Source organism: Rhizophagus irregularis, chromosome 28, assembly GCF_026210795.1.
Source record: "Rhizophagus irregularis chromosome 28, complete sequence".
Classification (NCBI taxonomy): Eukaryota; Fungi; Glomeromycota; class Glomeromycetes; order Glomerales; family Glomeraceae; genus Rhizophagus; species Rhizophagus irregularis.
The window spans coordinates 2,804,284-2,815,845 of record NC_089456.1 but is presented as its reverse complement, the minus strand read 5'-3'; the positions used below and the strand labels follow the sequence as shown (position 1 = coordinate 2,815,845).

Here is an 11,562-nt window from a genome sequence, read left to right as displayed (position 1 = left end):
AATTATTATAATTAAAATAAAAATTTAAAAAGAAAAAAAAATTTCTTTAGCAGTTAAGAAAAAGAAAATTTTCGTTAAAAAAAAAAAAATTTTTCAAGATAGTTTTTAATTAGGATTTTTGCTGTCAAGATTTTTTCATTCATTTGGAGAATAAACTTAATTAAAAGTAAACACTAATGTATATAAACGCGTTTATAAAATCGTGGAAAATGTATTTTTATCCGAGATTTATAATGTCAGATTTACAATATATATTTTTGCAAATCATTATCAGTCGGATACTGCTAACATATCGAAAATACTCTAATAAAGTATACAAAGTGCAAATTAAATAAAACGAATTATAAAATTGGTCTTTCTTATAAGATGCGCACTAACAGTTAGTTAAATTACTTTATTTAGTATATAGATTATTTTTAATATAAAGACCGGTGTGAGGACCGACATCGGTCCCAAGACCGATCTTAATAAAACATGTATGAAATCTGAATTTTAAGTAGTTGCTATTTTATGAAATAATAAATATAAGCCAAAAATCCAATTAATTTAATAATTAATTATGTACATATTCATCCCCTAATAATAAAAATATTGTAATAAACAATAAAAGCAATACCTTATGAATAATTAAATAATACACATTCAACGTTACTTTCATTTTTGGATATTTTTAATGTTTTGTTCTTACAAACAAAACACGTGTTCTTACAATTACAATTGAGATATTTTATCTTAATTTGGTTAACTTTTTGATTCAAAAACATTGGTTTATAATTGTTATTTTTTGATAAATATAAACTAACACATTTTGGATTTATACTAATAGTATTGAGATCTATAAATGGACTTTTCAATAATTTAAATTTAAAAGGAAGTGATGCATAAGAACTAGAAGAAGTGGGATAATTAGAAATATAAAGTGTGCAAAAAGTGAATTGTGGTAATATATCGAAACACTTTTTTTTTACACAATAAGAATACACATCTACATTATATTTGTTATCTGATTGGGTGTTACGAAACTTATGTCCAATGATAATGGACTTATTTGAAGAGTCCAAATTACTGAATATGGGAATTCCAAAGAAAGGAATACAACTTGCAAGCATTGAATCAAGTTCTTGCTGTAATGGTATAGTATGAAATTCACAGGGAATTTGTGGATCGTAAACAGTTTTTACTAATTCAACACAAATAGTATCCGGAAGTATGAAATTAAAATCTATATCATATCCAATAACCATTATCTTAATTCTCAAGTTATATTTATGTTTTTGAAAATTTTTTTGAATACCATGAATTATAATACTTGGTTTTGTTTTTGGTTTTCTAAGAATGTGACAGTCAAAAAAAACATTTTTTGAATTCTCATTAGTATCAATAACTGATGCAAAAATATCACAATCTGCTTCCTCATTTTGAATCATTTCTAAGTTATTTTGTGGAATATTTTGTAACTCAAAAGTTCGATATCTTCCAGGTTCATTTAAATAATAATCACAATCTTCAATACTAGTATATAGGATTCTTTTTCCGATAGATTGGTAGGTTCTTTTACGCAAATCCTGTAAATTATCAGGTAAATCATCAGACAAGAGTTGAAAAATGCTTATGGGATTTTTGAATTCTATACAATCCCAATTTTGATAATCTTTCAAAGATTCAATCCAATCTTTTTCATCAAAATTTTCATCATCAGAATGTTTTCCTCCAAGTAATCCCATACGATTAAAACTATAGAATTTTGAAGTTTTCTCTGAATCGCCAGAATTATACTTTATACTAGTATTTAAAGATCCAACACTTATACTTCCAGAAGCACCATTAAAAGTGTCTTCAGAATTATCTAATGACTTTTTAATGTCATTAAAATAAACTCTTCCCCCTAAAATAACTTCAGTTGGGATGAACTGACCATATTCTTTGGTAATTTTTTCAAATTTTTTAGGATCATTGGATTGTATAGCATCAATCAAATCATTTTTAAATTCGTCAGTTAATTTTAAACTTCTCAAATTTGATTTACTAAATTTCAATGATACTTTACCGATTTCTGTATATTGATAAGCTGTCATAATTTCTTTACTAAAACTCTTATTTCGTAAACCTTCAATTGATAATCCTAACTTTGCAAAATTCGTTACGTTAATTCCATCAACATTAACAAATAAATTTGTTTTCTTCATCCAATCTTCTTTTGACTCAAATTCAAGTCGACCTCTTTTATAACTATTAATTTCATTCAACTCACATTCATTCATCGTATATGCTTGCTTTTCAGCTATTTTAATTCCATCAAAACTCATAATTCGTCCATAATCTAGTTTACATTGATTACTCAAATATTTCCAATAAAGTCGTTTTAAATATAAAATATTTTGATCATCATCTTCAACTTTTATAATATCTTTCAAATAGAAATTTTCTTCATCTTCACGTTTCATCTCACCGAATTCATCATTTACTTCTTTTGAAAATAATAGCATATCATTAATGATATTACCATTTTCAAGTTCTTTACGAATATCAGATAAATAATCATCTGGATTTAATATTTTAAGAATAGGACTTTGTAATAATGAGTTTCCTATAATTTTAATAAGTACTATAATTTTTTCTGAAGACATTTTTTAAAATTAAAAATTTTTTACGTTTACTTCATATAAATAAAAGCTTGTTTAACGTATCACAATAAATTGGTTCCCTAATTATCATCAACGTTACACTGTTGATGATTTTGATAGTCACATGTATAGTTGTGTACGGCAAATAAAGTTTGGGTTGGTCAACAAAAATTTAGGGTTGAAAAATATTTATTTAAAAAAAAAAAAAACGTTGATCAAAATATTTCGGGTGCCGATCACAAATAGTTCATAATGAAATTTTTGAAAGAATGGGTAGATGAAAAGATTATTATTGGGGAAGATATTGATTTTTCTGATTTTAATGAATTTAGTAATCTAGAAAATATTGATAAAATAATTCATGGAACTCATGAACCCTTAAAAAAAGCAAATTGGGAGAGTCGAAAAATTATTATTGTGTTAAAAAATTTGAATAATTCAAAAATTTCTGAAAGCGAATTTATAGAATTTGTTGCCAAGGTATGAATTATTTTAACTTTAATTATTAAGAAATTTACTAATTTTTTTTAATAAAATAGTTAAAAGTTTTACGTAAAATTGATCATTCAAACATCAATCATTTTCTCGGGTTGACGAGAGGTCTGTTTTAAATCTATTAATTTAAAATAAAGTTTTATTGCGTTTTATTCTGATTATCTCACCAATTATGTTAAATTTTAATATAATAGACTCATATGGCAATTATTTTTCAGTTTTGCAATATGCAAATAAAGGAAATTTGAGGGATTATTTGAAAACCAAACAGTATACATTACGATGGGGCGACAAATTACAAATTGCACTTGATATTACTCGTGGGTTAATGTATTTACATTCCGAAAAAATAGTTCATGGAAATTTGGTAAGATTTTTAGATTTTTTAATTAATTATTTGGTTATCTAATACCTTCATTAATATTGATTATTGTTCAATCATTAAGCATGCGTTCAACGTCTTAGTTAATAATGGTACAGTGATGATAGCGGACTTAAAAATACTCAAACAAGCGGCAGAAGTTGCATCTGAAAAAATAGTTTATGTTGAACCACAGTATCTTCGTAATCCAAGTTATGAGCGAGATATGAAATCTGATATTTATAGCTTGGGTGTTCTTTTATGGGAGTTATCAAGCGGACGTCCTCCATTTTTTGACTATACGCAAAAGGAATTTGATTTAGATCATATAAAAAATAAACTTTTAAATGGAGAGAGAGAGGAACCAGTTGCAAATACACCTTCAGAATATCTACAACTTTATCAACAGTGTTGGAAAGTTGGTCCAAGTATGAGGCCTGAAATAAATGAAGTTTACGAAATTTTATATCAATTGAAATTACAGTCCGATATTAATGGAGCTCGAGTAATAGACGGTTCACGTACTGCGAAAATTACCTTGGAAATATTTAATACTTCGCCACAACAAATAATTAGACAATTTAAGTTAAATCATGGTTTAGTTTTAAACGGGACCGACATAAAGTCAAGCATACAAAGAGTTACTGCTGAAGATGGCGAATTAAAAATTAATTTATATAAGGGACAACCTTTAGTATACACATGTATTAATTCTGAAGATAATGATTTAGAATTGGACACATGCATTAATTTCCCCGTTGCTGAAATCATTTATAATGGTAATTTGTTAGAATCATTTTTAGAATATACAAATGATGAAAAGATATTGTATGGAGATTATCTTGCAAGAAAGTTTATAGCTGGTGGTAAATTATTTATTAAAAATTTTAATTTAGCTGCACCAACACAAATCGATATTTTAAAATATTATTTATTGTGTGTGTATTATTCGGCTAAATATTCTACGGAAATCCAATTCAGTAATTTAGTCACCTTGAATCTTTTACCAGAATTAGTAGCGTTGGATGGGGAGAGGTTAGATACTCATGAAAATTTAGTAAATTGGATGAATAATTTATATCAAAAAAAAAAGGTTGATATAATTTCTTATGATAACCTCGTTTCCATTTCTCAATTAAGACTCCATAAATCATTAGTAGACAGTGATCCTGAAATTCTTAAAGAAAAACAACCTGGAGTCGTTAATTTTAAAGAAAAGTTAAGCTTAAAAAAGTGGGTTGAAGATGCTGTGAATGATAATTTAATTATTTGGACCAGGAATATCAACCTTTTTCAAGGATTAATAATAAATAAAAATGACGAAATAGAAATCAGTAAGAAAGTTCCCATTAACATCACTGAAATTCCTGAAGTCAATTCTATTAATAAATTTTATTTGGAATTAATCAAACCGTCAACAAAACTAGAATTTACTTTGTTTTCCAACCATATTTTTTCAATTGAAAATTTAAGCACTTTCCCATTTATTAAGAATGATGATCAAAGTTATAAAGGTTGTAATCATGTTTTAGTAAAATGTGAGAAACGTGAAATTCTTTTAAATGCAGGTAGTATAAAGCCTACAGAAGAATTTGAGCAAGCTATAGAAGAAGCACTTAATAATATGAAGCCATTGAAAACTTTGCAAGACGTATTTAATGAATACGGTCATTTATTTCCACAAAGATTTGTATTAGGAAGGTGCCTTAAAAATATTTTACAAGATTTCTCTTCACCTAATACATTTGGCGAAGTTAATGATGATAATAAAATACTTGAGTCGTTAGATAATTTAAATATTTCATATCTATTAACTCAAAAGGGAAGGGTTGTTGAAAAAAATAACTTACATAATTGGATTCAAACCACTGATAACAATCTAGAAATTGTTAAATTTGATAATATTATTCCCCTTTATAAGATTCTTGGAGTTGAGCAACAAAGAAAAATCGATGATATATTAAAAGATAATTATAGAATTGTAATGACAGGAATTACTGATTTAAAGGATTTAAATATTAATAATGAAGATCACTACAAACGTATTGATTTTGAATCGCCATTTGAAAGTGAAAATTATCAAGTATTTGGATCAATATTTACAAAAGATAAATCAAAATCGAAGGGATTGGAAGAAATTTATGTTAATTTTGGACTATATGATTTTAATGGATTTTATGCGATAATAAAGAAAGTAGAAGAAACAAGCATCGATATAACAGGATGTTATATTTCATGGGTTGTTATCGGAAAACCTTCTCAATTATCTGTTTTTAGTCCAAATAATCGAGAATTACAAGTTGATTATATTAAAAAAAGTATTAAATTGCAACCTGATATGTTAAATTATTCTTTCGATAGTTCCTTTACTTTACATGAAGGATACATTGTTTTTGTGCATGCAAATCATTCATCAATAAGCTATGAACCTAATAATATTATTAAGTTAGTTGAATGGAAAGATAAATCTATTAGTTTTCAAATTAAATCAGCTCGTAGAGTTCAATCAGGTAGTTCAAGTTCTCCTGATAATTATTCTGATCATGAAGATAATGATGAAATAGATATGCGCGTATTTATTCTATCTACAAACTACAAAAGTTTGAAAATTGACAATGCGGAAGAAAGTGAATGTTCTTTAGATCTAATAGGACATATTTTAAATGAGGAAAATTTTAATGGAAGTTTATTTAATGAAAGTAATAAAAATGTAGTTTCTGTCAATGTTCGACATAATGATTCTATTGTAAGCCAATCACTTAATATTCAACTTGAACCAAATGATAAAGGTATTTTGAGTAGTTTTTTTTTCATGTTGTCACATAATTTGATTAACTCTTTTTGTTATATTCTACACGATTTTAGTGGTTAATAAAACAATAGATAGTAAGTTATCGGATCATTTATTTTATACTGTATTTTACATAATATTCAAATAACTATATATATAAATTTCTATTTTAAATAACTATTTAATAATTAATAATAATTTTGAAGGTATGTTATTTAATTTTATTACATTATTGAATATTTATAATTTGTATTAACTAAATTCTTTATTTGAAAAATTAGTTTCGAGAAGTACCGAAAAATATAAAGGTAAATAAATAATATGAACTGTATTTTTGCGTAATTAAAATAATTAAATCCTTTATTTTCGTAACTATTTAATAACTAATGATATTATAGAAGGTAAGTTATTTAATTCTGTTATGTTTATTTTGTATATACATATAAAAAAACTAATTGGATTCTTTATTTAAATACCAGAGTGGATAAATTGGATTGAAGATGCTATTTCAAAAAAGAATATTAAACATTACGATTTTAAAAACTTTTCTAACTTAAAAGTAATTGGCAGAAAGGTTTATCGAACAAACTGGAAAAGTTCTCATAATATTTTGGTACTAAAATCTCTTGACGACTTCACGGCTAAAAAAATTGTCTATGGGGTGATTACATTATAATATATGTTTACGTTTTTATTATAAATACATTTCTAATTAAAAAAATCTATCGTTTAGCTTAAAATCCAACGCGAAATATTTAATCATGATAATATTATTAAATTTTATGGCATTACAACAGGTATAATATTTAAATAATTAATAAAATGCGTTACTATTAAAAAAAAAAAAAACAGGTATAATAATTTTGATATTTCTTGCTTGTAATAATCTAAATAAATTAAACAATTTTTTTTATAAGTAATTCAAAATAATAGTTCAACGATATATATGCTGATAATGGAATATGCCGACAGTGGTACACTTCGAGAATATCTAAAGGGAAATTTTAAAAAACTCACATGGAATAATAAATTTAAAATGGCGCATCAATTAGCTTGCGCAGTATTACATTTACATGAGGAGAATATTATTCATCGTGACTTGGTAATCTATCTATATTAAATTGTATATTATAATATATTTACAAATATGAAATTATAATTTAATTAATTATATAAATAATGATGATAATAGAACTCCAAAAATGTGTTCGTCCATCAAAGTACTATCAAATTGGCTGATTATGGGATTAAAGAATCAGTATCATCAGCCGGCGTAGTTCAGTATGTTGATCCAAAAAAATTCACGGGTAATAAATACTCCTTAAATGAGAAGAGCGATATTTATAGTATTGGCGTACTTCTATGGGAGATATCAAGCGATCGGCTACCTTTCGAGAGTAAAAGCAAGTATTTTTTAATTGTAAATATTCCGAAAGGTCTTAGAGAAGTCCCTATCCCAAATACACCTGAGGACTATGAAAATATTTATACTGGTAAATATATTCAAAAGTTAAGATTTGCAGTAATATTAATCACATTGCTAGTATTGTTAACGAATTAAAATTTCATAGATTGTTGGAAACATGAACCAGATGATCGTCCAACAATCCAAGTTGTAGTTTCTAGATTAAAAGTACTAATTAGTAATAACACCACAAAACATTGGACACCTATTAGTAATTCATCACATTCATTACATAATAATTTAAAGAAAGATATGGTTGAAAGAATAGCTGCTTCTCCTTATAAGATATATGATATAGTTCAAGGAATAGCTACTCTTCCTTATAAGATATATGATGAAAATAAAAAACAGAAAGTTCTTGATTATCTTAAAGATCATTATGTGACTTCAAAAGAAATTTTTGACTGGCTGCTAAATAATCAAAATCATCCCAATTCTTTTCTTGTGTTGGGAGATTTTTATTATTTAGGAATTGCGACCAAAGTTAACAAGAAAATGGCTTATAATTTCTATGAGAAAGCAGGAGATGGATATGATGGACTTAGCGTAGCTCAATACAATCTTGGATTTATATGTGAAAATGACAAATTATTTGACACATTTAAAGCAATGTATTGGTATAATAAATCTGCTAAACAGGGAAATCATGAAGCTAGGGAAAGTTTTTATAGAATACGAAGTTCTTCAAGTAATACTATTAGTGCAAGTAGTATTGATAAATTTGATGATATGAGAGTTTTTTTTCCATAAATTTTTGTTCTTTTTAAATTGTCTCGTAGTCTTTAGTTACTTTTAAAATAATATTAAAATTTTTTTTTTGATATTTTCATTAAATTTTAAATTTCAAAAAGCTTCAAAAGGTAGGCCATAATTATGAGAAGTCAGTATGCAGAATTTTAAAGATTTATTTTTTGATACCTTGTAAAAAATTTCATTCATAATTTCTGTAGCTATAAAAAACTATTCAGCTCAATGAGACTAGAGCTTCTTAGAGCAATTAACCCGTTTAAAGAATAACTGCTCAAACATATTAAAAAATTTTCTTAGTACTTTTGGACCTCTCATCACGTTCCTTATAATGCCTTTGTCTATACGATCTCATTATTTTTGTGGGTGGTTTAATTTCTTTTCTTTATACCATACCACTATCACCTTTTTTTCTCTGAGTTGTTTTACTCCTTTTTATTCTTTCCTCCTTTTTAATTTCACATCTGGTCGTTTTTATTACCTTTTTTCTTTGTTTTCAAGAATCTGAGATACATGATATGTGAAAAACAATGTAAGATTATTGATCTGACATTATAAATAATAAATATACGTGATTTAAATAATGACAATTTTTAAAATCTAGTCACGCAGTCAATTAAATTCTTGTGACACGTTCACCGTTCACGTCCCGGTCGTCCCGTTAATAATTATGCATTTCGGGAAAAAAAAGTTTTTTTCCCATCAAGAAAAAATTTGAAATAATAATTTAATAAACGCAAGGTATCATAGGATTCTTTAACATACATATATATGTAAAAACTGTAAAGGAAAGAAGTAATAATGAATATAATCATGAAAAATTACAAATTCAAAATTTTTTATTTAGTTCCAAATGTTATATGTCTAATTTTATGAAAATCTGGATAAATAATATTAAAAGATTATTTTTAAATTATAACAATTTTCTATTATATTAAATTATTAACATTTATAGGCTCATAGGTTCTTTGTATATTTTGTATAACGTGTTGTATATTATTACGAAATTATTAATTGTAAGTAAAATTTCATAATCAAAGGTTTATTATAATTTTGTACTTATAAATTTATCCTTTATTAAACTGCAGTGCATCAATAAAAATATTGAAATGACTTCTTAAGGTTAGCGAACATTAGTACTTTATGTATAATTAGAAATTTATTTTATATTAGGAGTAATTTATTGCTTTATCTCATTCGTAATATAATATTGATGATTTTACTCTTACTCTGTTCTGAAGATATATTCCAATTATATATTATTTGATTAAATTTGATAAAATATGTTTATTGTTCTTAATTCTAATTAACTTATACAATATCTGATATACTGTACATATGAATTATTTGCGGAAACAGATAAAGAAATCTAATGATAATACGAAAATCATCTAGCAAATATATTAAGTACTAAAATTTATTGCTATTACAAAATGAATTATTGTTAAGTTTAATTTGGAAATAAGTATAATAAAATTTTTTTTCGTTATATTCTATATTTTGTTAATTTGCAATATCACCAATAATAGATAAAAATGTATATTAATATTCACTAATTACCCATTATTTATCAATAATGAAGAAATTATCAAATCAATTTAACAATATAAACTATGAATAAATTAATATTCCTATTTTCAAAGAAAATAATAAGTACATATCCGATTTCACTGTATTAAATAAATTAAAAATTAATATTACATACATAAAATTATAACAATGTATGATAAATTAAACCAAATACCTTTTGATAATTGCAATGAGCTAGAAACCTCTGAATCAAGTAATTGTGAATCTTGACAAATAGTTTAAACATATATTAGTTAACATAACAAAATTACATATTCAGTTGTAAATTTGAATATAAAATATACCTCATTTAAATATTCAACTGATATATTCTGCGAATCATTTAACCTTTTCAAGGCAACTTTCATTGGGCTGGATTCTTTTTTTTTCCAAATTCCATCATCTTGTCTTTCATATTTCGTTTCACCATCAACCCATGTTGCAGAATATACTTTAGCAAATCCACCTTCCCCAATTTGTTTTATATCTTCAAATCTATCAAATGGTATTCATTCAAGAAATAATGGATAACAAACTTCATCATTATCAATATATCTCATCTTTGCCTTATAAATCGTATCCTTGATAAATTGATCAATATCGTGATTTTCACTGGTCCATCCTTAAATTATGCAACGAGGAACACATTCTTTACACCATGGTTTGTAACCTGGCCTATAACAATATTTATGGTTGATATTTACTGAACTTGAATCATTGTCAGAGATTTAATTTATCAAGTTCGGATTCTAATTGATTTTCATTTTCTTTATAAATTATCTTTACTCATTTTTTTTATAATTAAAAATTTCAGTAAAAAATTATTTGTAAAAATATTGGGCGTTTATTTAAATTCTTTTTAATAAGGGTAAAAAAGGAAATATATAACCAAAATAAATAGTATAGTAGAAGATGTTTGTATTACAGAAATTCATTTATTAGGAATTAGATTGGCGTAGCAAAGAAAATGATGTACAAAATGATCGACGATATATTTATAGTACGATTATACTGTACCTATAAACAAGAGGTCATTTTCATGGGGGAGTTTGACATTCTTTTAAAAGATCTTTTAAGTGAAAGTTATTGTAAAAAAAAAAATGACTTCGATTTATAAATATACAAATTGTTGATCTCTCCTTTATAAATAAGCTTCGTTAAAAATAAATAAAATGAATAAACAAATGATTTTTTTTATTTATGATGAGTAAATTAAGTATAGAGAAATGGCAGATTTCGGTTTATCATAAGTTAAAATAGTAAAATAGTAAAAATTTAAGGAATTGCTAAATGTGGCCTGGGCAATTGTCGCCTTTTCCCAAATATGTCACATGATGTACAATATATAGAGTAAATTTATTAATTGGCTGATCGCTGATTTTTTTAAACTTAGCTAATTTTTGATCAGCTAAACTTAAAATTTTATCGCAAGATATTTTAAAAAATTTTTTGCAAACATATTTATTCAAAATAACGATTTTAAAGAAAAAAATTACCATACTTTTAATGA

The 11,562-nt window shown here is 25.4% G+C and overlaps 2 protein-coding genes across 2 annotated transcripts; one reads left to right on the top strand and one right to left on the bottom strand.

Annotated features, from left to right (window-relative positions):
- Positions 1-617: 617 nt before the first annotated feature.
- On the bottom strand, positions 618-2,627 carry OCT59_019250 (uncharacterized protein; the record flags this gene model as incomplete). The annotated part of the gene is made up of 1 exon (XM_025332586.2): positions 618-2,627. The coding sequence occupies one exon, from the start codon at positions 2,625-2,627 to the stop codon at positions 618-620; it is 2,010 nt and encodes a 669-aa protein (XP_025170030.1).
- Positions 2,628-2,876: 249 nt separating this feature from the next.
- Positions 2,877-8,486, top strand: OCT59_019249 (uncharacterized protein; the record flags this gene model as incomplete). The annotated part of the gene is made up of 11 exons (XM_025333699.2): positions 2,877-3,104; positions 3,164-3,224; positions 3,314-3,486; positions 3,566-6,269; positions 6,346-6,366; positions 6,553-6,579; positions 6,751-6,932; positions 7,005-7,068; positions 7,189-7,373; positions 7,464-7,764; positions 7,843-8,486. The coding sequence occupies 11 exons, from the start codon at positions 2,877-2,879 to the stop codon at positions 8,484-8,486; spliced, it is 4,590 nt and encodes a 1,529-aa protein (XP_025170027.2).
- Positions 8,487-11,562: the final 3,076 nt, after the last annotated feature.